General features: G+C 43.9%; 1 protein-coding gene across 1 annotated transcript in view; it reads left to right on the top strand.

Moving 5' to 3' along the window:
- Nucleotides 1-1412: 1412 nt before the first annotated feature.
- The window catches only part of Fanci (FA complementation group I), a 60984-nt gene continuing 34578 nt past the window's right edge, over nt 1413-27818 (top strand). The window contains exons 1-13 of the mRNA XM_028754774.1: nt 1413-1470; nt 4954-5056; nt 8141-8213; nt 11245-11375; nt 11761-11917; nt 11995-12052; nt 14737-14778; nt 15734-15857; nt 16757-16842; nt 18555-18681; nt 20618-20710; nt 21639-21775; nt 26142-26322. Coding sequence (XP_028610607.1) covers nt 4973-5056; nt 8141-8213; nt 11245-11375; nt 11761-11917; nt 11995-12052; nt 14737-14778; nt 15734-15857; nt 16757-16842; nt 18555-18681; nt 20618-20710; nt 21639-21775; nt 26142-26322 — 1293 coding nt within the window. The 5' untranslated portion in view covers nt 1413-1470; nt 4954-4972. The remainder of the gene's footprint in view (nt 1471-4953; nt 5057-8140; nt 8214-11244; nt 11376-11760; nt 11918-11994; nt 12053-14736; nt 14779-15733; nt 15858-16756; nt 16843-18554; nt 18682-20617; nt 20711-21638; nt 21776-26141; nt 26323-27818) is intronic.

Genomic DNA, 27818 nt, shown 5'->3' on the forward strand with positions numbered 1-27818 from the left:
CTAAGTGCTATGTTACTAGTAACAAGACAAGTGCTATGTAACTAAGTAAGTGCTAGGAGATGCACAGATGGAAACTCAGGGATGCTAGTGAGCTTATTTTACCTATATAGACTGTCAACAGATTTACAGCTGAATGGTGCAGTCCTAGAGGGAGTTTGGAAGGAAGGTTTTGTGGGAAGATGGGATGAAGTCATCTGTTTCTTTAATGAAGTAAAGGATTCTTCTTAGGCACCACCCTCAGCATCAGCTGTTGGGTTTTAGCTACTTCTCACAGTTCAATGTCAGACAGAAATGTAAAGGAGTCCTAGCAAGGAGCATGGAAAGACAAGCTGTCATGGTTTTGAATATGCTTGGCCTAGGGAGTGGCACTATTTGGAGGTGTGGTCTTTTTGGAATAGGTGTGTCTCTGTGGGCGTGGGCTTTAAGACCCTCCTCCTAGCTGTCTGGAAGTCAATCTTCCACTAGCAGCCTTCTGTTGAAGGTGTAGAACTCTCAGCAACTCCAGCACCATGTTCCTGCCTTGATGATAATGGACTGAACCTCTGAACCTGTAAGTCAGCCCCAATTAAATGTTGTCCTTTTAAGGGTTGCTTTGGTCATAGTGTCTGTTCACAGCAGTAAAACCCTGACTAAGACAATAGCTGAGACATTACTTTCCTCCGGCAGCTGTTTCTTCCAGATCTGGTCATGTAGACCCATTACACTGATGTCCTTCAAACCTGAAGTCTTGCCATCACCTACCCCTTTGGTCCCCATTGTCAGGTTCTAGACTTATACCACAGACAACTTACAGCCTCATCCAAGAGATTCTACTTCAGACCTCCACGCTCAGCTCAGCATCAAACAAGCTCTGAGGCACTCATCTGACAAGAACATGGTTAGACACTGTGAATATATCCATGCCCTTCCCCCCACCGCCCCTAATATTAAGGCAACTACATGCTTCTTCTTCTCTACCACCGTAAGCACCTTCACATGCTTAGCTAGCCAGGAGCTTGTTGATTCTGTGCACTGTGCACCCTCATTCTAAAGTACAATTTCGGTCCACTGCTTCATTTATCTTGATGGTGGAAAGTACCAATTAAACATTGAGGTTATGCAAGGAAGTAGAGGTTAGCTTACACTTACACACACACACACACACACACACACACACACACACGCACCCTTCTGCACTAACTTCAACTACAGAGCTCAAAGAAAGCCTAAGCAGGTCATACATAACGCGCATGCTCACTCTGAGGTCCCCAAAGCCAGTGAGCAGATTGCACCTCCCTTCCCCCGACCCCCCGAATTTGGGCCAAGATCTCCGCAAAGATTCCCCCTACTTTGTCATCTAAAATGGTACGCCCCACTGAGTTAGGAAGTCGGAAGTGCGCCGCGGGGGCGGGACCTGTTGCTCTGGGCAACGGAAGTGCGGCTGCGTGGAGTTGAGCGGGAATTTTGGAAGGCTCCTGCGCTGAGGTTGAGGTGACTGTCAAGGGTCTGTGCTTACAGGGAGGGCGGAAGTAGAACGGTGAGGACAGGCGGGGACCCCCTGCGACGTGTCGTCCTGCCGTGCCTGGTTCCTGCGCAGGGGTCGGGAACATCAGCTTTGGCGGGTTTCTCCGAGGCGCGCCCCGCTCAGCCCTCCCTGCAGGGTCAACGCCTGCTTCCGGAAGGTCCCCGGCCCGGTTTCGCGCTTGGAGCCCAGTGCCAATGGGAAGACAGGCTAGTGGTATCGCGTAGGACAGGCAGAATATTCAAGACGTGCACTCTCGAGCAGAACGGAGCTCCAAAAGCTAACGACCCCATTTACATAGCTTTTATTATAACATACAAAGCAATTACCCAGTTATTACTGAACGCTTAGTATTTTTTCGGCACTGTATATAGAAGTTAGGATAGCAAAATCTACACTACCTGCCTTATTTTATAGTTCCTGTTTATTTTTCCTTTTCGTTTTGTTTTTGAGCCAGTGTCTTATATTGGCTACAAACTGTGTAGCCGAGGATGACCTTCTGATCTTGTTTCCACCTGAGTGCTGGGATTACGGGAGTGCATCACCATGCCAGGTTTATACAGTTCTAGGGTTATGACGTCATCAAACTAGGGCGTCAGGCCTGCTAGGCAGTTCTACCAACTGAGTTAAACCCACTAGCCCACATCAGATATTTGTTAGGGCCTTAATATAAGCTTGTTACTGTGCTCATGATAACAATGATAAACAAAACTGGAAACACTCATAGAACTGTAGACCAGTGGGAGACTTAGCCATTAATTTAAAATGTAATATTAAAAGTTGGGGGAGGGCGTGTCTGGAGAGATGGCTCAGTGGTTAAGAGCACTGGCTGCTTTTCCAGAGGTCCTGAGTTCAATTCCCAGTAACCACATGGTGGCTCACAACCATCTATAGGGGGATCTGATGCCCTCTTCAGGCAGGCAGATGTATATGCAGCAGGGCACTCATACATTAAATAAACAAAATTTTTAAAAAGTTAGTATCATTGTGGATGGAATTTCCCTGGTGTTTGTAGAGGATGTAACGGAGAATATTTAACCAGATCATCTGAGGAGGAGTGGGTGGAGCTGAGTTCTGAAGACTTTGTAGAGATTGAGAGCGAGGATGGAAGGGTGGGTATTTTGCTTCAGATGAGAAGTCTTAAGGACATTGGGGATTTGAAGGACAGAAAACAATTCATTGTTCTTAGAAGACTGGTAAGATCAGAAACACAATTAGCTCTATATCCCGTTTCATGACTTAAATGCCCATTACCTACAACCACTCCTTTCTCATCACACAGTCTGAACTCATGTTTTTCTGGTTTTGGTGGTGGGTAAGTGCATAAGAACATACTTGATACAGAAGGTGTAAAACCCAGTGTGAAGCTCCCCAGCCTCAGAAGGGCTGTTACAACTGTAGAAGCTCACTGACGGGTGTAGACTTTGTGTCTGGTAAATTCCATTATGTGATTTTTTTTTCTAGTTCTTTATTTAACATTAGAAAAAAAAGAATAGAGTGATAAAGGAAGTTAGGCATGGGCTTAGACCATACAGGACATGTGTGTGGAGATACTCTCTGGGGCCAGAAGAGTTCCATGCAGTTGTGAGCCACCTGATGTGGGTGCTAGGAATGGAATTCAGCACCTCTGTAAGACCAGTGGAGGCTCCAGCACACTGAGCCATCTCTCCAGTCGCAGGACTCTCTCTGTGTGTGTGTGTGTCACAAAGTCTTTTGTGTGTGTGTGTGTAGCCCTGGCTGTCCTGGCGCTCACTATGTAGACCAGGTTTGCCTTGAGCCCGCAGAGATCCACCTGCCTCCTCCTCCTACATACTGGGATTAAAGGAATGTGCCACTACCACCTGGCTTCCTTCCTTCCTTTCTCTTTCTTCCCTCCTTCTCTTCTTCCTCTTCCTTTCTCCCTTCTCTTCCTCCTCCTCTTGGATTTCTGTCTAATAAGAAAGCAATGGAAAATTACCTTTAAGATAAGATGAGAAGGAAACTATATCATTTGGGTTTTGTTTTTAAAGCTATGGTATGGCTGTGTAGAGGAGGACGGGTGAAGCAACTGTTTTTGTGGTGGCTCGGTGGGTGCTGGATGACGGTGACTTTGAAGTAATGTAGTCCAAGCAGAGGTGGGAGGTAGAGTCAGAGTCAGCTGTGAGAGGCAGTGGGGTGGGACTTGGCAGTGAGGATTTGCCCAGGTTTCCGGGTGGAGGAGCCGAGTGGATGCTGTACTATGCATGGGGATGGGGGCAGGAGGAAGAGGAGAAGGTGGGTCCCCCTGCAGTCTGCATTTACCTCTTCACGTCCACACTACTCCGTCCTGTGTCCAGTGTCCCTCCATGTGTCTCTTCCACTGCTCAGGTCCACCACTCTCCACGTGACTTTTTCTTTACCACCGACATAGTTCTAGGCCACTCCTCAGTTTCTTCTCTCTCCACATTCCCTTCCCACTTTGATTCGTACACTAATTTGATGTTCAGTTTGCCTCAGAGACTGTTTTCAGTCTGGACAGACCCTCTTGCTCACAAACTTTTTGATGGTTGTTGTTAAAATCTAAGTTCCTTCGCTGACACTTGAGATCTTGTCTCTTCCCAGCCCCTCCTTCTAGCTTCCTTACTGCTCCCGTTGGCCGCCATCACAGCAGTCTCCTGTTCCCCAGTACAGTTGTCAGCTCAGACCTGCCTGCCTCTGTTTTTGAAACCCTTCTTCCCAGTACTGTAGATCATCTGGTTGTCTGGGTAACCTAAATTTAGTCTCTTAATTTCCAGTTCAGGCTTTTCTCCTGAAGACGCTTGGAGTGTCACTAGCCCCTTCCTTGTTTTGGTTTTGTTCTTCAGTTTGTTGAGACAGAGCCTTTTGTAGCCAAGGCTGGTCTCAAACTCGCTATGTAACTGAGTGCTGGTCTTGAATTCCTAAGCCTGCCTTTTCTTTGCTTAGTATGAGCTAAATAGCTAGTGCACGTGATCACCCCCACCTCCATGAGTCTCCCCCACTTCCCTGCTCTCATTCTCTTATTTTTTCTTTTTGACGGCATGGGACTCGAACCTAGGGCCTCATGGATACTGAGCAGACACCGTACCACTGAGCCACATCTTCAGCCCCACTTGTTTTTATTATACCATCTAAGTGACTCTTACCATTCACGATGCTGTTGGTTTACTCACTTGTTGAACGATACTGTGTGGTATGTTTACATAGTCCTATGTATTTACAATATATATTTGACATAGAGCTAACTGCTATCTTGGCTTTAAGTATTCTGTTGAATGGATGGTAAAAATGTATACGAAGGCTATGCAACCACTTACAGAATTGTGGGAAACTCTTAAGATTGATTAGGATAAGCATCATCTCCGTACGCTAGGCCTCTATCTGAACATGCCCGAGTTGTCTGTAACAGGTGTGACTTAATCAGGTTTACTTCCAGAAGCTTCCAGCCATGACTTTTTTTTTTTTTTTACTTACAGTTCTCTGATATGAGCAACCATGGATCTGAAAATTTTATCCCTAGCAACAGATAAAACTACAGATAAACTGCAGGAATTTCTTCAAACCCTGAAAGCTGATGACGTGAGTACAGACAAAGGCTGCATGGGTGGGGAAGAGCGCAGCAGCCGCAGAGCCAGCGGATGCTCTGTCGCGCCCTCTCGCCAGTGGTAAGAGATGGGGGTTTACCTCATAAACGGAGACGGACACCGAGCTGTAGGCTGCAATCCTGCTATTGGGGAAGCTGACAAAATTGCAAGTTTATGTCCTGCCTCATGTAAATAAAAAGCACAGAGAGGGTGAGCTACAGTTCAGTGGCAGAAGACACTCATGGTGTGCACAGGCCCCAGATGCAGTCCCCAATTGCTATAAAACCCCAAACAAACAATCAAACAAAGAAATGGAGTGCTGAGATTATAAAGGGCAACTGAAAGCCATTTATAATCAGCTTTAAATCAGAAATAACCTTAGACTGCCTTTACAGCGAGTATACACCAATCAGTATATTTTGGGTTTTCATTTTTTTAATTCTGTGTGTGTTTTGCCCGCATGTGCATCATGTGCATACTTGGTGCCCATGGAAGCCAGAAGGCCATCAGATCCCCTAGACTTGACATTACAGATGGCTGTGAGCCACCATGTAGGTGCTGGGAATCAAACCTGAGTCCTCTGGAAGCACTGCAGGCTCTGTTAACCAATGAACCATCTCCAGCCCCTGAGTCAGTATACCTGAGTAGTCCTCAGGGCCATCGCATCTGAAGCTACGCAGAGGCCACAGCTATGGATGTGAAGCACTAGTTTACTTGCTGATGTGTCCTTTATATTCTTCTGTAAAGAAAATAAGTTCATAGGCAAAAGAAAACCAATGCCTGAGTCTTCACTGTAAATCCATGATTATAAAAATAAAACAATAATGACGTGGATTTCTGCTTGGCATGTTGCCCTTAGATCTCAGAATAAAGGGTGTAAATCCTGACACAGACACCAGGTAGAGATCAGCTGTGTGCTCTGGTAAGCCCTCTGGGTAATTTAAGTGCTTACTAAAACCAAAATGTCACCGTTGTCAGTGGATGCTGCCACCTTCCAGGGGGTTGCTTAAGTTTGAAATTAAGAATTGTTGACTGACTTCTTTCTCAGCATCACTCTGCCCTTCCTTTACCTCCAAACTGCGATGGATCTGACATTTCTTGGATTGTGAATCTGTCTCCTTTTCCCCTTCTCCTGTATTAATGTGCTAAGTCTGCTGTTATAAAATAGGACCTCAGATGACTTAAGTAATAACTGTTTGTTTCCTGTGCCTGGATACTAGAGTCCAGATCAAGGCGCCAGCTCCTTCCAGGACTGTGGTGATGTGTTCTGGGTCCACCCCTTAATTTTTCATTTTGCAGTGACCTGCATAGCTTGATCCTGGAACCCTGACTAGGAGTAGCAAGGGAATGAAGAAACGAACAGACTTACTACTGAAATCACAGAGATATTCACACACACACAAAAAAGCTGGCAAGCTGCACACTGCAGCAACCCGGAACCCTAGCACGTTTCTTGTGTGAAGCAGAGGGTTGGAATTAGCTAGTCTCCATAGGAGGTTTCTGGAGGCCAGCAGACTCAGCTGTAAAACACTGAGGAGGGAGCTGCCATGGCTAGTTTTCACACACACTAATATATCATTCGTAAACACTTGTTCTTAGACCAGGGGAAGGCTCTGCCTTTCTGAACCTAAGCTGGGGGAAAGGCTTGGCTGACTCCTCACGGGTCCAAGGTGCTGGTCCTCAACATGGCTGTGCCATGCCAACAATACACAGCCACTCCCGACGTCATCTGCTCCTCACACTTCCACGTAGTCTCCTGGCAGGCGACTCTCGTGCCTCGTCCATCCCCACCACCCCCTCCCTTCCCAAGTGGTGGCACTCGGTCTCCTTCAGCAGCTTCTCTTGCACGTAGATGAAACCCAGGCTTCCTGTGGGATCCTCTTAATCCGGTCCTTGCCCGTTGCCCTTACCCTTTCCCTCCTTACCATTCACCTAACGTAGGTCCTCAAGCATACACTTGCTCTGTCGAGGCCTGAATACAATAATGCCTCCATCTCCGCGTGCACGGCCAGCCCTTTCTTACCTGCCCGGTCTCTGCCTAAGTGTCTCCGACCTTGGAGGAGGTTTGCTGGTTCTACCTGCCCTTGCTTCCCTTTCCTCCAGCTACTCTCTATCTCTGCTGGGTTTTCATCATCTTTACAACATCTTTTCTGTTGTTCTTTTCCCCTTTCTCATAAACTCTGAGTCGAATTACCATATCCATTTCTTTCACCTTTACATTGTTCTCTGAAAAAGTACGTGCATCACAAGTATTGCAGATGGCGGGCGGGGTGGGCGTGTCTGAATCATGCTGGGGTACCTCGTGCTAATGAAAGAGTTATTGGATATTTGTAGACTGAAACCCCCAGCCCCTATCTTTGGGATTTTGGGATAAAGTCTTACTTTGTAATGTACATAGACCCTGAGCTCCCATCTCAGCCTCCCAAATACTGGGGCTGAAGACGTGAACTACTGTATCCTGCTCTAGACATTTCTGAGTAAGTATTAGGCTTTTTTTTTTCTTTTTGAAACAGGGTCTCTAGCTCAAGCTGCTATCAAACTCCTACTCAGCCAAGGATAGCCTTGGACTTCTGATACCCGTGCCTACATCTTGAGAGTACTGAGGTTACAGGTGTGGCCACTGCACCCAGTTTTTGGAGTGCAAGAGTTTGAACCCAGAGTCTTGTGCATACTGGGCCAGTACATTTCCAGCTGAGCTGCATCCCAGCTCTAGTCTCTGTTGTTGTTATCATTATTATTATTTTTTTTTTTATTTGAGAAGTTTCACTTTGTGATTCTTGCTGGACTTGTAGTTGCTGTGTATCCTAGGCTGGCCTAGAATTCATGAACATCCTTCTGCTTCATCCTGAAGTGCTAGGATTTCAGGTCTGCATGGCTCTGCCTGACTTTCAGTCTTGGTTGTCCAAGATTCTACTGGGCTCTCACTGCTCTATCAAAAGGGAGCGTGTGTGTGTGTGTGTGTGTGTGTGTGTGTGTGTGTGTGTTTTAGTCTGGCCTGAAGCTGGCGGCCCCTGTTTCATTCTGCATACTGAGGTCCTTTAGGGAGAGAGTCATAATTGTTTTCTCCCTCTGGTTGCAGTTGGCCAGTGTCCTTCAGAATCAAGCCGTGAAAGGAAGAGCTGTCGGAACGTTCCTGAGAGCCGTCCTCAAAGGTGATTGACACCCCCTCGCTGTGTACCTATTGGGAGATTGGTTTACTTTGGGTGTCATTGCTGTTGGAAGCCCCACTGGGACATTCTCTTTGTGGTAGGATTAAAATTATTAATTAATTAATTAATTAATTAATAGCTAGATAGGATCTCACTGTGTAGCCCTAGCTGGTCTGGAACTTGTTTTGTAGACCAGGTTGACCTTGAACTCGCAGAAATTCACCTGCCTGTCTTCTGAGTGCTAGGATTAAAAATGTGCACCAGTATGCTCAGCCTTAAATATTTTTATTTGTGTGTGTGTGTGTCCATATGTGTGCAGTGCCCAAGAGGCAAGAGGAGGGTGTTGGACCCCTTCACACTAGAGTGACAGGTGGTTTATAAGCCGCCTGAAATGGATGCTAGGAACTGCACTCAGGTTCTTTGTAAGAGAGCAGTACACATTCTTAACTGTTGGGTCATCTCTCCAAGCCCATCCTCACCCCCTCTTGACTCAGGTCTCTCTCTCTCTTTGTAGCACAGGCTGGCCTCAGTCTCACAGTGGTCATCCTGCTTTAGCTTCCTGCACACTGCTGTGACTGTCTCCAGGTTTTTTTGTTTGTTTTTAGGTTTTGAGACAGGATCTCACTACACTTAGGCTTAGACCTTGAAATTGTAATCCTCCTGCCTCAACCTCCTACCTACTAGGATATAGATATAATCTACAAGAAAATTCTACAAGTCAAAAATTAAAAGTGGCTTTAGTCCACTCAGGAGGCAGAGGCAGGAGGATGGCTGTGAGTTTGAGCCCAGCCTGGTCTACAAAAGTGAGTTCCAGGAAAGTCAGGGCTACACCAAGAGACCCTGTCTCAGTTTAAAAAAAAAAAAAATGACTTTAGTCTCAACAGTTATTTTTAGTTGGCTTATTTCTATTGCTTGAAAGAAATGCATTTTCCACTGCAAGGGCATGAAAACACACCACAGTTCATTTAGCTGAGTCAGCCTTTATGGAAACTTGTTGAGTATTTTGTGGAAATATCAGGGAGAAAGAAATAATGAAATAGTAATGGCAGCTGTCTGTTTGTATTTCAAGAAGGGAAAATATTGAAAGCCCCTTCTTTGGCCAGATAAATGCAGGAAGATTATTGTGGCTAGCTTGTATTTATAATGTGGGCAGCCTACATGACTGTACTGTGAGTTATCACAGATCCACAGAAGCCAACTTGCAGTCATTGCAGTCCTGGTGAGTTGACCAGGTGTGTGACCTGCAGCTACATGATGACATTTTAAAGACTGAGGTATGACCCACATACCAAGATAGGTCATCCTTTTAAAGTAATTACTCTGTGTGGCCCTGGCTATCCTAGAACTCACACTGCAGACCAGACTGGCCTCGGACTCAGAGATCTGCCTGCCTCTGCCTCCCAAGTGCTGGGTCAATGGAGTACAGCACCATGCCTAGCTAAAATTTGTTTGTTTGTTTTAACTGAGATAGTTTACATAAATAGCTTGTCTCCTTAAGTATATAATTCAGTGGTGTTTAGTATTTTCAGAGTTGTGTATCTATCACGACAGTCAGTTTGTTGTTTTGAGACAGGTCTCTGTAGGTTTTAATTAGGATTCCTATTCCTGTAAAGAGACACCATGACCAGTATGTCTTTAATTAGTGTTCTATTGCTGTGAAGAGACACCATGTCCATGGCAACTCTTGTAAAAGCAAGCATTTAATTGGGGCTGGCTCAGAGGTTTAGTCCATTCTCGTCACTAAGGAGTGCACAGGCACACTTGGTGCTGGAGAGCTAGCTGAGAGTTCTTCTACATCTGGATCAGCAGTCAGCAGGGAGAGGGAATAAGCCACTGGACCTGGCTTGAGCATCTGAAACCCGAAAGCACACAGCCAGAGACACACTAACTCCAACAAGGCCTCATGCCCTAATAGTGCCACTCTCTATGAGCCTGTGGGGAAATTTTCATTCAAACCATCACACAGAATGTAACGTTGGCTGGCCTGAAGCTCACTGTAAATTAGACTGGTCTCAGATATACACTTGCTCCTGCCTCTGCCTGCTGAGTGCTGGGATCAGACATGTGCGCCATCGCAATGAATTTTATTTTTCTCAAATGAAAGTCGACAATAATAGCTGTTATCTCTGTAAAGCCCAAGCCGTCACTGTCCGAAGACACCCTAATCTACCTTCCATCTCCATAATTTTGTTCCTCAGGACACTGTATAAATCAAATCTTTACCTGCACAGTGCTCACGTGCACAGGCTCATGTGTGTGTAAGCGCGGGTGAACACATGCCATGAAGCACATGTAGAGAGCCAAGGACAGCCTTCGGTGTCCATCTCTGCTTCTCATTGTCTGAGACAGGATCGCTTTGCGTTCCCACTGCATCTTTCAGGTTGGCTGGCCCAGGAGCTTCCAGGACTCTCTTTTTTCCACCTCCCATCTCTCCCTGTTGGATCACAGAGGCTCACACTATGTATACAGCTTTTATATGGGTTCTGGGGATTTGAACTTTGGTCCTCACACTTGCATGGAAAGCACTTTTACCCACTGGGCCAAGTCCCTAGACTAATGCCCCCTCCTTCTTTCTCTGTCCTCTGCCTCCCAAATGCTGAGATAAAGGAGTGTTCCACTGTGTCCAGGTTGTTTTTCTTACAGAGAGGCTCCTTGGTTTAGTCTTTGGCTCATTTCAGGAATTGAGTTTGTCTCCTTTTGTCAGTGTTACTTATGGAAGAGATGGGTTTTTCACTGCCCTCTTACTCTGTTGACAAAACTTAGTGATAATGTTCTGACTTAAAACGTTAAGCTTGGGTAAGCGAAACACCATTCCCAAATTGCTGCACCGTATGAATAACACAGTGTGGCAAAATACGTCAGTGAAGCAGGTGACACGTCAGTCTGTTTGCTTTAGCTAAACCAAGCACTTCGTCAGGACACCTCAATATTGCTGTTACAACACCGTTCTTCCCCTTCAGCATTACGTCACAGACTTGTTTAAGTTTCCTGTTTATATCCTTGAGCTTCTTTTCTCTTTGTTCTGTACCTCAAGGCTCCCCCTGCTCTGAGGAAGATGGAGCCCTTAGGAGATACAAGATATATTCTTGCTGTATCCAGTTGGTTGAATCAGGAGATCTGCAGCAAGATGTTGCCTCGGAGATCATAGGATTACTAATGCTGGAGGTAAGACTGAAGGGATCTGTCCGGTGCCAAACCTAATCTAGTTTTCACACAGGAGCAAGAGCGTGGCTTACAGCATGTGCCAGTATGGTATAAACCACTTAGATCATGCTTACCTTGTGGTACCGCAGATGTAAATCTCCTCAGAGGTCTTGAAAGCATTAAGGGATTGATGGAGGTGCCTAACCTTTGAAGTCCCTTACAGTTACCAATATGAATGTATGTTCATACAGAACGGCATGATTCCGTGAGTTCCTTCCAGTGCCTGCTGTGTGTGTGTGTCGGGGGTGGGGGGGTCGCTTTGTTCAGTATTTCAGCAGTAGACTTATTTCACATGAAGTTTTCGTACGTCGGATTCCTGCTTAAGATTTTCTTCCTGACCTTTTAGGCTCACCATTTTCCAGGCCCGTTACTTGTTGACTTGGCCAATGACTTTGTGGGTGCTGTCAGAGAGGACCGCCTAGTGAATGGAAAATCTTTGGAGTTATTACCCATCATCCTTACTGCCTTGGCTACCAAGAAGGAAGTCCTGGCTTGTGGGAAAGGTGATTTTCTTCAGGTTCTACTGATTTTTTTTTTCGTATTATGAATCAGTTTCATCCATTTTTTGTGTGTGTTTTAGGTGATTTGAATGGGGAAGAATGTAAGAGGCAGTTGATTGACACCCTGTGTTCTGTCAGGTGAGTCTCATAGGCGTCTACGAGTGTCTCAGGACCACACGTGGCCAGAAGCCTCATAGTGACTCCTTCCAGGAATCAATATTTGTAAAGTTGGTGGGTTTTTTTTTTTTTTTTTTTTTTGTTATAGATGTTGCTTGTTGGGGAATTTTCTTTTGTTTAGTTTTTTCTTGTTAATTATACAAATTAATAGGTTTTTCAAACTAGTTTTTAAACACTAGGATACAGAGTAATGAGTTTTCATGCATGTGTCATTATACTTTAGTGAACTGTACATTAACCCCCTCTTTATTGTACTCTCCATTTCCCTGCCTCCCCTCCTCTCCTCAGATAGTTCTCCCTCCCGTCTGTCCGTCTGTCCGTCTGTCTGTCTGTCTGTCTGTCTCTCTCTCTCTCTCTCTCTCTCACACACATACACACATGCACACACACCCACATACACACACACACACGCTCAACTAGGTCATTTTGTTGGTTGTTTTGAGACTGGGTTTCATTGTGTAGCTTAGGCTGTCGTTGAACTTACGATCTTCATGCCTCTGCTGAGGGCTGGCATTGTAGAATGCTGTAATTACAGGCACGTGACACCATCCCTAGCCATGTTTGTAAAATTTGTTGTCTATTTTGTTGATTGTTGTTGTTTGTATACCACCATAAGAGCCAGGCATGGTGCCCTTGCCTGTGATCCCAGCACTTGGGAGGTGGAGGCAGGAGGATCAGGAGCTCAGGGTCATCTCAGTTGTATAGCGAATTGAAGAGCAGCTTGAGCTACAGTTGACCGTTTCAGAAATGGAATAAGTAGCTGTTTGTCTTCCATCATTTGGGTGGAAGTTGATGGCTTCCATTACTACTACTGTGGCTTGTTGCATGCTTTTCTGAGTGCTCTCTCTCTCTCTCTCTCTCTCTCTCTCTCTCTCTCTCTCTCTCTCTGTGTGTGTGTGTGTGTTCATGCCCACATGCTCTCATTGCCACCCGGGCATACTTTCCCAGACACTCTCTGCTTTCTCACTGCGGAGAGCTCCCCAGCACTAACCACCATTCTGCCTGCTGCATGCTGTGCTTGTCTCAGAAGGCATGGAGTTTTCTCTTCCTTCTCTCTGTCTCCCTTCCTCTAGGCAGTTGCCATTAGCTTGCCTGCTTCCTTGGTTTTCTCTTACATACTAATCAATTTGTTCTTGAGTTTAAAAAAGACAGAAAAAAACAAAAAACATTAATAATAACAACATGCTATTATAACACCATTTGGTTAGCATGAATTTTTGGGAAAGAGATGATTTAGTGTATTTAAAGTGCACATTTATTGTTTATTTGCCTCTTTGTTTTACCGCAGCTGCACAGTACTCTGAATATGATTCGGAGAGTCCTGATAGCCTTAAGGCAGAAGAGTTGTCTGGTTCATTTGTATTTTATTCCTTTATTTTTAAAAACACTTTAATTCTTTTATATTTGAAACAAGGCCTCAATTTTGTAGCTCAGGCTAGCTTCAGATCTGTGGCATTCTTTCTGTCTGTGCCTCCTAAGTGCTGGGATTACAGGTGTGCACTGTCAGGCATAGCTAACTTATTTAATTATCTTTTAAAGACAAACTCTCCATAAAGACCTCAGACTCATGATCCTCCTGCCTTAGGCTCTGGAATACTGGCATTATAGGTCTGTATTAACAGTCCTGGTTCAAATATTTTCTCTGTTTAAAAAAACAAATTGGGGCTGGAGAGATGGCTCAGCGGTTAAGAGCACAGACTGCTCTTCCAGAGGTCCTGAGTTCAAATCCCAGCAACCACATGGTGGCTCACAACCATCCGTAATGAGATTGGATGCCCTCTTCTGGTGTGTCTGAAGACAGCTACAATGTACTCATCAATAAAATAAATAAATAAATATTTAAAAAAAAAAAAAAACAAATTGCAGTGATGTGTTTATTTACCTAAGTGATGTTCTATAAGGATGTATGTGATTAGTGTCTCCAGTAATAAGTTGGGTGATTTGTGAGTGTGTGCTTTTTTAAAGTTATAACTTATACACTCTGTAAAATGTATATAAAGTGTGTGTGTAAATGTATATAAAGTGGGTTTGCCTCCCATGATTTTATTGGTATCGGGTATTATCAGTGGTTTGTTTGTTTTTTGGCATAAACCTCATCATGTTGTGATTTTCTAGTCTGGTGAATTAAAGGCTAATTATCCATCCTATCTATGTATTTCATGGTGTTTTTTTTTTGTTTTTTTTTTGTTTTTTTTTTTTTGGTTTTTTGGTTTTTCGAGACAGGGTTTCTCTGTGCAGCCCTGGCTGTCCTGGAACTCACTCTGTAGACCAGGCTGGCCTCGAACTCAGAAATCCGCCTGCCTCTGCCTCCCAAGTGCTGGGATTACAGGCGTGCGCCACCACCGCCCGGCCTATTCATGTATTTCTTACAAAGGCAGGGGCTCATTTAGCCCTCACACCTCCTGTGTAGGGGAGGAGACTTGGAACTTGAGCTTTAGGGCTTCCTACTGCCTCGGAAGTGACAAGATCCCAGGGCCACTGTGCCCAGCTCGTGTTTTAAGTTGTTTTGTCTTGCTTCCCAGTATTGAAAATCAAACTTGAAATGCTGCCCCCTCCCTCCCCCTGCCCCCCCCCCTGTCTTCAGTAGTTTTATAAAATTATGTGTAAAGGAGTTAAAATGACATAAACTCATTGTATTTTTCCAGATGGGCTCAACGATACGTGATCCAGCTCACTTCTATGTTCAAGTAAGCATTGCTTATGTGTCTTTGCATCAAGCTTTGTCAACAAACCTACAAGGAATGGAAACACAGCAAGCTCACCCTCCGCTTCTACTTCTGAGTAGTAGCAGTGGCATCTGTTTTCTGTTCTGGAATTCTCTCCCTTCCCTCTCTTTTGGCTTAGTTTATTAAATGTATAAGTGCTTCTCTTTGAAATGACCTTATTTAGATAAATGTATTGGTTCCTTTAAAAGATTATTCATAAGAGAAAACCTAAGGAGGACTAATAGTCTAATACATACTTTATTCTTTAACTCCAAATTGTATTCAAAGACTTACTTTATTATTTCTCTATGTGTACACATGTATGAGAATGCCTGCAGAGGCCAAAAGTTGGGGGTGGGATTCCCTGGAGCTAGAGTTACAGGTGGTTTATGGGCTCCTCATTGTGGGTTTTGTCAACCAAACTTTAGTCCCCTGGGAAAGCAGCAAGTGTTCTTAACCACTGGGCAATCTTTTCAGCCATTCATTCATTCATTCATTCATTCATTCATTTTGAGTGGGGATGTGTGGGTGCGCATATGTATATGTCTTTACTGCTTTGCAGGTACATGTTTGTGAGTGTTGGTGTGTGGGGGGGGCAGAGGTTAACCTTGGGTGTCTTCCTTGACCATCCTCTCTGCCTTAGGTATTGAGACACAGTCTCTTACTTGAACACATAGCTTGCTGATTCTGCTATTCTAGCTAGCCAGCTTGTCCAGAGATCCTGTCTTAGCTGAAATTATGGGTCCTGGGGATCCAAGCCCTGGTCCTCATTCTTGGATAATAAATGTTTTACCCTACCACGGTATCTCCCTAGTCCCAAAATTTTATTTCTTAAAAAAACATTTGATAGAATTTTGATTATTATAAAGCCCTGAATTTAATTTGTAAAAACAAAGCACTTATGCTCTGGCTAGGCTTTCAAGTCTCTGTTCCACAGGGATGTCCGTCTAACCCCGGAAGAGATGAATCTTGTGGTGGCCAAAGTGTTGACGATGTTTTCAAAGTTGAATCTTCAAGAAATCCCACCTTTGGTCTATCAGCTTCTGGTCCTCTCTTCCAAGGTACAAATAAAAACAGTCGTTTCTCCTTAATTCTTGTGACTTAAGCAGCTGTATCAGTTTAGCCTTTTCAGACTGTTGGTTTCCAAACTAAGACATCCGTGTTTATCATCTGTGATGATTTGGTCGTGCTTTCCAGCCAAGGAGAAAGTACTGTCATGTGTGAAAGTAGATGAAACAAGGACCTCAGGGTGTCCCCAAAGGCCACCGTGGTGAGCCAGTAAGGTTTACCAGGGTTGCTCTTAGCAGTGTGGGGAGAATTACTTGCAAGATCAGAAATGACTCGAACACTACATTACATTATCAGAAGCCCACCCCCTCGAGGGTGACAGCTCACAAACACTGGAACCCTGGGATGTCCTGCACACTTAGAAAGGCAGGGAAGCAGAGTGGAGGGAGCCTCTTGCAGGTAGCTCAGCTGGTCTGAACCTCTTCCAGGCATTTCAGCTGTTCTGAGAGTCTTCTCAGTACCTTAGCTGGTCCAGTCGGCTTGGCTGGTCTGATGGTGTCTCTCGGCTGTCCTTGCTGCTTATATGTGCTGGTGGTGGATGGGGCCTGGTGCATTTCCTCAGGTTCAGGGACTTCCTGAAGCCTTTGCCCATCATTACTACCTAAGCTTAAGGAGGGTCCCTGCAGGATGGAATGTTTTATCTAGGGGGAAATCACATCACAACACTGTTTCAAGTTATGGTTGGGTACCTGGGGCATATACTCTACTGCCAAGCTGTTCCCTGGCATTGTGAAGTATTTCAAACTCTTCTGCAGCTTCAAAGTGTTCTGTATGTTATTACTGTCAGGCTAGGTTGCAACTTACTTATGTAAATTTGTACTAGATAATCCTCGGTTATTTTACCTTCAGTTAGGTGATCATTCTTTTATTATAATAATTATTTTATTCATAGGGAAGCAGAAGGAGTGTTCTGGATGGAATAATAGCCTTCTTCAGGGAGCTGGACAAGCAGCACAGTAGGGAACAGAACAGCGACGAGTGAGTACCACAGTTGGAAGTGCAACGCATCTTCACAGATTCACCTTCACTGTGTCTTCGGTCATTAGTGTGGCTTTGCCCTCATCCCTTCCTTCCCCTCAGTACAGAACTGTAACCCTCCCCACGAAGGGACCAACCCCGTCACAAAGGTAGAATAGTGCAGTCCCTTAGAGTCTTACATCCTTCAAGGAAAGCACCAATAACTGTCTTGTAAGACGCAGGTTTAACATCTATTTACTAGAGGAGAACTAGGAAACACTTAAGTGCTCTGTGACTTAGTGTTTCTTAGTGTCTCTTGGTTCTCTTCGTTCTTGGTTCCTCTGACCAGTCAGACGAGACTCCTGCTGCTGTAGAGCTTACATTTTGGTGAGAAGAGAATCTTAGCGTTCACAGTGTGGGAAAATGAGTCAAAAGGACGGCATGTCAGCTACAGCACAACTACTTTAGATCGGGTCAGGAAAACGTCTCTGGGATGGTTCTGTTTTAACCAGAGCCTGACTGATAAGAACCACCATATGTCAATGAGGAGAGCATTTTCAGCTAGGGAATAGATTAAAGGCAGAGCATAGTGTGACTTATTTGAGAAAGGGGTTGTTTTCTTTTTGAATACAAGTGCACAGAGTGCTTATTCTGTGCCAGGTGGATATACTGTAAACCTTGCATGCTTTTTGTAAATGTGGAAACCAAGAAACAAACAAAGTTAGGTATATTGTATAGCCAGACAATGACAACCAGGATTTAAATTCAAGCAGCCTGGCTAAGGAGCTATGCTGTTAAGCCCAGTCCAGTCAGCTGCCTCCAGTCTGTAACCTTTGTCACTTAGCTTGCACAGCTGATGAGAAGGTGGTTCTTTCTCTATGTTGACAGCAGGTTTCAGAGAGGGTAAAGGAGCTCAGTTCTGACCACACCAGATTTGCAGTGCATATCAGCAGCCATGTGGAACACTGAGCAGGTCAGGGTTGTGGAGAGGAAAGTCTGAACAGAAAATATAAATCGATACCTTTTTAAAAGTTATCAAAAGCTAAGCACACGTATACATGTAAATGAGAGGGCACTAAAGCCAAGGGACGGGATGGGATTATCCAGGGAAGACATGAAGCAGCTCTGAGATGGAGCAATGGGGAGGGCAGCAGTACCATCCTAGAGGACAAGAAAGGTTTGCAAGGAAGCCAGGTGTTAGGCACATGCTTATAATCCCTGCACTTAGGGAGCCGAGAGATCATGAGTTCTTCAAATTCAAGTCCAGTTAGGACGTTATTGGTTTGGCCATGTGGAGGTCATCTGTAACCCTTATGACAATATTGAGCAGTGGCAGTGCACACCTTTAATCCCAGCACTTGGGAGGCAGAGGCTGGGGGATCTCTGTGAGTTTGAGGCCAGTTTGGTCTACAGAGTGAGCTCTAGGACACCAAGGGGTCCTATACAGAGAAACTCTGCCTACCCCCCACTCCCCGCAAACAAAACAAAGAAAGGACAGTGAGTCAGTGGATGGATAAGGGTAAGGAGAGGACAATGCCTGACTGAACTGGGTTGGGCTTGGGAAGAGGGTAGGAGGTGAACATGGAAACACTGACAGGAGACAAGGTTTCTCAGTCTTGTCCTGAGAGTCGGGGTAGACTTGTCTCTTCTGCTTCCGGAGTTCCTGCAGCTTCAGCCCCAAGCACTTTTTCATTCCATAGCCCTAATTCTGACCGTGCTGTTGAATCTCGTAGGTTGTCAGAGCTTATTACTGCACCAGTGGATGAATTCCGTCACGTGGAAGGCACCATTATTCTGCACATCGTGTTTGCCATCAAATTGGACTGTGAATTAGGCAGAGAACTTCTGAAACACTTGAAGGTAGCTTTAAGATGCTTTCAGGGGAAAAAAAATTATATTTTCTTATCTCTTTTACCTGCTTTCAGGACCCTTTTCCTCCTATTGGGTTGCCTTGTCCAGCCTTGATATGAGGATTTTTGCCTACTCTTACTGTAGCTTGTTATACCAGCTTCTGTTGATATCCCTGAGAGGCCTGCTCTTTTCTGAAGGGAAACAGAGGACCAGTGGATATGGGGAAGGGGAAAGGAGAAGAGCTGGAAGGAGTGGAAGGAGGGGAAACTGGTCAGGATGTACTGTATGAGAGAAAAAAAGACAAAAATTTTCTATACAGTATCTTACAAGTAACTTTGAGAACAGAAAATCCATTAAGTTGAAGGTTATTTTCACAATGACATATAGTTTATAAAAGTATATATATGTATACATACATATATATACTTTTATTTTTATATATAGCAAATATATATTATAAAGCATATATGAGATAGGTCTTTATGAGATAGGGTGTTTGCACTGAAGTCTCTCTTATGTCTGTTAATGACCAGAAGCACGAATACAGAGCATCCGTGAGTCTAGAAGATCTTTTTGTCTTTGAAAGTTGAATATATATGCTATTCTTGAACCCTTAAGCCAACAAGCTCCATTTAAAAGCCTTCCTTATGCTGGTCAGAGCCTAAGCTGCTTATTCTGGTGCTCTGGGCTTCCTTACTCTTTCTCTAAAGCCTCCCTGTCAGTGTGTCGGCATCAGACGGCCATTTGCCGGGCTTTTGGTTTTCTCTCTCTCCATTCTCCCACTCTAGGCAGCTGCTGAGAACTAGGGCTTCCTTGCCCTGGCACTTTTGCTTTTAAATTTTAATAAAATTGCCTTTGAACTTCAAAAATAAATAAATTAATTCAAAAATAAATTCTTTAGAGGCCATCAAATCAATGGGCAAAAGCAGTGACCACAGAGCCTGACTGCCTAAGTCTAGTCCCTGGGACCAAGATGGAGAAGGACAAACTGTGCCATGGCCTGCGGGCGTGTGCGTGTTCGTGTGCTGTGGCATCCCTGCTGCCTGTGCACGCACACACACACACACACACACACACACTTTTTAGAAACCTTCTATAGTGCAAAACAATAAAAGAACTTTTGTTTCTTCCTTTCTTTTTTAATGTATGTGAGCACACTGTTGCTATTTTTAGACACCAGAAGGGGGCATCAGAACCCATTTCAGATGGTTGTGAGCCACCATGTTGTTGCTGGGAATTGAACTCAGGACCTCTGGAAGAGCAGCCCATGCTCTTGACCACTGAGCCATCTTTCTAGCCTCTCATGGTTCACTTTTTAATGAGTTCAGAGTAATCATTTTGTTGCTATTTTCAAATAATTAGTTTATACCTTTTTTTTTTTTTTTAAAAGATGCTGCTATTATGTAGCCTAGGTTGGCCTTGAACTCACAATGTAGCCAATGCTTCCTTAAACTCCTAATCCTCCTGGCTCAACCTTAGCAGTATTAGGACTACAGAAATGTACACCAGTTTGTGACTGACTAAACTATTCTCAAAGTAACTGATAGTTTACATTACCATCCTTTCCTGTCCTGGCTGACATTTGTCATCACTGTCTGTCTGTCCGTCTGTCCATCTCAACTGCTGCCCTCCCTCTGACAGGTGTGCACTGGCATCTCTCCCTTCGAGCTTTTGTATTTGGTTAATTGGTAACGAGTGTTTTTTCATGTACTATTAGTTCTAATGGTTTTGATGAAATGTCTTCAAGTCTTTTGCGTTTTCTTAAGTCAATTATGTAAGTTGTGCTTTGGGTATTATATCTAAGAACTCTGTTCCTAGTCATACATATTTTCTCTGTGTTCTAAATGCTCTATAGTTTCACCTCTTCCTTGGACGTTTCAGATCTCTGGAGGAACTTGTTTTTAAGCAGACTGCTGCAGCATAATGACTGTTCTGTTTATCACAGGCCGGACAGCAAGGGGATCCCAGTAAATGCTTATGTCCCTTCAGCATCGCTCTTCTCCTCTCTCTCACGAGAATACAGAGATTTGAGGACCAGGTACGCTGTTTGTAACGTCACTGTGATGCATTTGTAGCCAGCAGCAAAGCATACAAGAGCCTATTTTTATTAGCTGCCACAAAACTTGCGATTCCTGGTGCATGCCTCCATTTCCTGTTGAGAAAGCCAGATCATGGTAGCATGGACTGAGAATTGTTACCTGCTCAGGTTCAGGAGAGCCAGTCTAGTAGGCTGTTTCCCAGGCATCTCATGGTCGCATTCTAAGAACTGTCCCCAACAATCAGTGACAAGAGCATGAAGTGCTGGCCCTCTTTTCTTCATGGGTTCCAGGATCGTGAGTGACGTTTTTGTCTTCATCTTGCTGTTCTGTTTTGTGGTTCAGAACAGTGACTCATACCCTTGGTAGCAGGCAGTGGAACACTGAATTACACACCTGCCTTTGCTGACTTACTAAACAAATTGAGACAAGGGCGCTCGCTGGTGAGATAGCTCAGCAGCTGAAAATACTTGATACCAAGCCTGATGACATCATGGTCATCATGTGGTCCCTAGGAACCACATGGTGGAAGGAGAGCCCTAACTTCCAGAATTGTTTTCTGACTTCAACACGTTACGTTACCTGTGGCATGCACTACCCCCCCAACCCCAACCAAACACACATGATAAACAAATGTTCAGAAACAGTTTAAGGTTTGAGATGGGGCCTAAGTTGCCTAAGTTGGGCGCAAACTTGTAGTTCTCCTGCCTCAGCCTTCGGAATATCTGAGGTCATAGGCATGTACCACCAGACCTGGCAGGGAAGTGATTCTGTTGATGTTTAGCTCTTTTCTTGTAGAGAAAGGCCTGTCTGTAGCTCTTCTAAGTTCCTGCCAGAGCTCACAGCTTTTGTAGCATCTTAATCTCTTTAAACAGCTGCCATGGGGTTGTGTGTGATTGGCTCATTTTCTTATTTCTTCAATTATATTAGGTGTTTGATCTTTTAAAGACTTCTGTTGTAAAGAGCTTTAAGGATCTTCAGCTCCTCCAAGGCTCAAAGTTTCTTCAGACTCTCGTCCCTCAGAGAACCTGTGTTTCAACCATGATCTTAGACGTGGTGAAGACCAGGTGAGCTGGTGAGCCGAATTCCAAGCGTGTTTGAGGGTCCGGGTTAGAGAAAGCAGGGTGGAGCCATGCTTAGGGCCGCTCGGACAACACTGATGCTGTAGCTAATGATTGCAAGATTGAAGCTTCAGCCTTTCACATCGGTGGAAGAAACTGTTTCTTTATTGAAGAAAAAAAAAAAAACCCAACACCTTTCTTTCTCTGGGCCAGTAACAAGAATATAAAGCATTGTCTTTTTTTCCTTGATACTGCAACTCTGTTAGATGAAGTCTTTAGATGAACAGTAGTCTTGTTATGTGAGTGAAAATACTGTTAGCAGAATCAGGTTGACGACCACGCCTTTAATAACTCAGGAGGAAGAGGCAGGCAGATGTCTGAGTTTGAGGCCAGCCTGGTCTACAGAGTAAATTCCAGGACAGCCAAGGCTACACAGAAAGACCCTGTCAAGAAAAACAAAAACAACAAAACAAAAATCAGCAAAAATACCAAACTGTATTTACTTTGACCATTGAAGTCTGTGACTGGGAAGTTGGAAGTGAATTATTTATTGACTTAACACTTTTAGGGAAATTATTTAAAACTACAAGGGAAACATCAGTGGCCAACATGGGTTTTTATTTGTTTTGTTTTTTTAATTTTAGGATAAATATTAGTTGTTGTAACAGTCTTTATTATAGAATACTTTTTTTGTCTATGAAACCATAGATTAAATATAAAGTTTTATATTTCAAGCCCTAACTTAAAGTCCATCTTTTTCATGTGCTGGAATTCGGATTCAGAGTCCGGTGTGACCTCAGCACATGATGCCAATTAAAGAGCCTGAGTCCTTGATTCAGAGCGTTCTACCCATTAAACAGCTCTGAAATGTCTCTTATCTCTTCTGTATCTGCATATGTTGGCTCGGAGTGTTTGAGACAGAGGCTCATTATGTAACCCTGGTTGGCCTTGAACTTCTGACAATCCTGTGTCTGCTTTTTGAGTACAGGTGCATGCCACTATACCTAGTTTTCTTTTCTTTTCTTTTTTCTTTTTTTTTTTTTTCTAAAGTTAATGGTGTCTTTCCTGTATTCTCTCAACTGAATCTCTCCAAGTTCGATCAAAGACTCAGGTGATGCATAACCAGGAGATGGGGGCTCTGCCATCTTCCGGAAGTCTCCACCAGCCATGGGATCTAGAAACGCCTTAAGCTATAATCTAGCAGAATAGGTTCTTGCTACCAGATGGAGCCAGATTTTAGCAGGGAAAGATCTGGATGACAGATGACATCATTATAATCTCCCTAAATTATTTGCTGCTTAGTTATACATGGTTTCTCCTATCCGTTAATTAACCTCAACATAACATATATCACATGATCGTTTTTTTGGGTACCTCAACGTGTCATATTTTGGTAATTTTTTTTTTATTTAGACATCTATCTGCCTTTTAGTGTGGAGAGAGGCACTAGATAGAGACATTTCTGCTCTAACATATTTCTTAAAAACCCTTTGTTCTAGAAAGCTGTGCACCCAGAGCAATAGGCCCTGTGGGAGTAATAAGATGGGACAGAGTTAAAATGTGTTTGGCTTTGTGCTCTGAGCACTGCGATGGTTTATGTTCTTCATATAAAACTATAATAGATCCTGGACCTTACCTGAGCAGCAAGCTTAAGTATTCAAAAGGGCATTTCTAAACGGCTGAATTATGGGGAAGGAGCAGAATGTGTAAACACTGGCAAGAACCATGTTTCAAGCATACCATAGACTTATGCTTGTGACCTAAGCCACGGGGGAGCAGATGAGGTAGGAGACTCAAGTATTGTGTCCTTCCACAGTTTGCCATATTTAGTGGTTTGTCAGGGTGTGTTTCCCTGTAGTGTTTTGAAATGTAAAGCATTAATGTACTAGAAAAAAAAATCTATAAGCCAGTAAAATTTGCACTTTATATAACTTGCCTGCTTGCCAATTATAGGCGATCCTCTGAGCTGTATCCAACGGAGGGCTGGAACCCATTCTCTATGATGAGAAACTCAGGGAGCACCTGGTTCCCTTCCCTCCCCTGCTCCCTTCCCTCCTCTTTTTCTGTGCTTCTTGTGTGCTGAGCTGGAGACTAAACCCAGGGCTCTGTGCTCTGCCACCGAGCCCTCCAGCCCCACCTCCTGTAGACACTGTCAGCAGACTTACTTGGATTTCATGATAAGTTTACTGTCTCTTTACTCACCTCTGTTGAAGCACATACCTTTCTCCTGGGGGAAGAAAAATGCCATAAATGTGTTAATTCTTGCAGTAATTCTTTCTGATACAGTTTGTGGATGATAAACTGAGTTTTTTAATGTCTGAAATTTTTATTTTGCTCTACTAGTTGAGGAAGTGTTAAATTTATGGACATTTTTCATTGTCTCTTTCACCTAGAATTGCTGGCGGAAAGTGATGATTATCAGAGTTTTGTGTTACTGTAGATAACCTGTTAACTTTTTTTCTTTATAGAAACTTTTACAACTGTCTGATCTTTGCTTTTCTGAAATTTAACAGTTGGTGTTCATTTAACTTCTGTTTTCACGCTCTCTGGCACTTAGGATTGCACTCTTTCTTTGTAGTGAATCTTCCCTACACACTATGGTATTTTTGTTTTTGCCACTGGGGAGATGGCTCGGTTGTAAAGTGTTTGCCATGCAAGCCTAAGGGCCTGAGTTCTGGTCTGGATTGGCCAGTGTGTGCCTGTGTGCCTGTGAGCCCAGCACTGGGAGGTGGTGATGGAGTTCCCTGGAGCCTGCTGGCCAGCCAGTGTAGCTGAATCCAAGAGCTCCAGGTAAAGTGAGAGACCATCTTAAAGAATAAAGGTGTTACAAAAAAGTTTTAAAATAATAAAACTAATAAGTGGAGGAGTAAGATGTTAACACGATCAAAATAGATTATACAAAATTCTCAAAGAACTAATAAACAAAACTCTACCCTGTCAACTGTGTTTATACGCACACACACACACACACATACACACAATCTGTTAACTATGGAAAAATAAGAGGTTTTTTTGATTGACTAGAAACTGAGCCTCTTATTTCTCATATAGTTTATACATTGTGTATGTTTATTTATCATTTATGTAGATATGCCATTTATATATAGGCTATACTACACACACACACCTTATACATTGTGTGTGTGTGACTTTTGAGACAGGTCTGATGTATCCCAGGTTGGCCATGGAACTCCTTTTATAGCCAAGCATGACATTGACCTAATGACCTCCCAGCTTCTACCTCTCAAATGCTGGAATTACAGATGTATGTCACCAGGCCAGGTTTTATGCAGTGCTGGGAACTGAACCCAGGACTTCTGCATGCTCGGCCAGCACTCTGTCAACTGAGCTATACCCCCTATGTGTGTATCTTTCTGTATTTTATAAGTACTGTTATGGTAAGAATGGACATATGCTAGGTTTATCTTGATCCTTTCTCTCCAGAGTAAATATTGTTAACTCTGTCAAAGTGCACAGCTGTCCCCTTTGTTCTTTAGTACTGAGTTGTGCTTCTCCTGTGTTTTAACAGCTAGATATAATGATATCAAAACCTATTCAAGCTTATCCCTTCCACTATAAAGGGTGACATCAAGTGGGAATCACCAAGATTCTATTACTTACTTAGGTTTTTTTTGTAGTTTAGCTCTCGTGCTGTTAAAACCACATCTATGCTACAAATATTTACTGAGTGCTTGTGTCTAGCTATATGGCTTAAAATGTGACTACACGTTGGTCTTAACCTAGAAAATCTCAGTCTAGAGAGGGCCAGCTTTGTAAGCATGCGCACAGTGCTGCAGAGAAGGGGAAATCCAAGGAACAACGGACTGAAATCTTGAGTGGAAATTTCAAAATGATCACTGTACTGAAATACTATGCACTTCTTTTGACATACTGTTTGTTTCCATTTTTAAAAGGTACTTTAGGTACTTTTGGTTTTGACTGAGGATTGAATCAGGACCTTGTACATGCTAGATAAGCAGTCTGCCACTGAGCTACACCTCTAGCCCAGAGTGTTGGGATTCCCCTTAGTAAGCCGGCTACCTGCCCTTGGAAGCCCCTTGCCTACATTTCCATGACTGCATTAAGAATTCCTTCAGTTGGGCTGGAGAGATGGCTGCCCTTCCAGAGGTCTTGAGTTCAATTCCCATCAACCACATGGTGGCTCACAAACATGTATGATGAGATCTGGTGCCCTTTTCTGTCTTGCAGGCATACACACAGACAGAACGCTGTACATAATAAAATAAAATCTTAAAAAAAATTCTGTCAAATATCAGTGCATCAAAGAGGGTCTGACCTAAGTAAACAAACAGCACTGAAAGTGTGCTGGGTATTTGCTAAGATCTCTCAACTACACTTTGTTTTCTTGCAGTGTTCATAGCTGGGATCATGTAACTCAAGGTCTTATAGAATTTGGTTTCATCTTGATGGATTCCTATGGCCCAAAGAAGATTCTTGATGGAAAAGCTGTTGAAATTGGCTCCAGTCTTTCTAAAATGACAAACCAGCATGCATGTAAGCTGGGAGCTAATATCTTATTGGAAACCTTTAAAGTAAGTGTATTGGCTAGTTTTATGTCAACTTGACCCAAACTAGAGTTATCAGAGAAGATGGAGCCTCAGTTGAGAAAATACCTCTGTAATGTCACTTTAGGCAAGCCTGTAAGGCATTTTCTTATTTAGTGATTGATGGGGGAGGGTTCATTGTGACTGGGGCCACCCCCTGGACTGGTAGTTCTGGGTTCTATTAAGAAGGCAGGCTGAGCAAGCCATAATGTACAAGCTCGTAAGCAGCACTCCTCCATGGCCTCTGCAATCAGCTCCTGCCTCCAGGTTTCTACCCTGCTTGAGTTTCTCTCTGACTTCCTTTGATGATGAGCTGTGACCCATAAGCAAAATAAACCCTTTCCTCCCCACCTAAGTGACTTTGGTTATGGTGTTTTATCACAGCAGTAGTACCCCTAACTAAGGCAGCAAGAGTCTCATTTGACTACCATTTCCAAAGAGTACCTACATAGTATAAATAGAGCAAGATGTTGCTTGGGAGTTCGGCAGATAAGAAAGTTGGACCATTGGCAGAGTGTGTGACAGCTTGGGATGGTATTGAAATCTTACAGATCCAGGTTGGCGAATACACTCTCAGCTTTTTATTTGTGTTGGGAGAGGGAAAGGTATATGCACGTGAGTGTGCAAATATATTTCCCTTGTGTGCAGAGATCAGAACAGAATGTTGGGTGTCTTCTTCTAATAGTTCTCCACTTTATTGCCTTGAGACAGGATTTTTCACTAAATCAGAACCTTAAGTTTAAATGGAACATAGCTTTCTCTCCTTCTAGCAAACAGTGCGATAGCTTTTGTCTCTGACAAGGGCCTGGGAGAAACAAATGTAAAAGAGGAGTTATTTTGACTCAGAACTTCAGATGTTTCAGTCTGTGCTTGACTGGCTCAATGTCTTTGGGCCTAAATGGATCAGAATATCATTCTTGGCAGCAGGAGCAGGACAGAGGAGGCCTCTCACCTGACAGTGGCTGGAAAATGGAGAGACAGACACACAAAGAGAATGCACAAAAGAGTCAACAAAACAGGACAGAAACACAGACAGACAGACAGACAGACAGACAGACCCCAGGTCAAGCTTGTACTAGGTGGCTTGTTCCTTCTTTCTCTCTGTTTGCATCTGTCTGCCTTGTAGCCTGCTGCTCATTTCTGTCCATGTTCAGGGCGGTATGTCTTTCCTCAAGTGCTGCCCCACGTGCCAGCAGGGCCAGATGTATTCCAAACTCATCTAACAAAATCAGGTTGATGATCATGCCTTTAATCCCAGCAGTCAGGAAGCAGAGGCAGGAGGGTCTCTTTGAGCTCTTTGCGAGTGAGAGGCCAACCTGGTCTGAGTTCCAGGACAGCCAGAGCTACGTAGAGAGACCCTGTCTCAAAACCAAACCAAGCCAAAATCAAATTGACCATCAAGAAGAGCCATCCTCGTCCTGGAGAGATGGCCCAGCATGTAAGAGCACTTGATCTTGCAGAAGACCTGTGTTCTGTTCCCAACA

The sequence above is a fragment of the Grammomys surdaster genome, unplaced genomic scaffold (assembly GCF_004785775.1).
Source record: "Grammomys surdaster isolate TR1022 unplaced genomic scaffold, NIH_TR_1.0 126036, whole genome shotgun sequence".
Classification (NCBI taxonomy): domain Eukaryota; kingdom Metazoa; phylum Chordata; class Mammalia; order Rodentia; family Muridae; genus Grammomys; species Grammomys surdaster.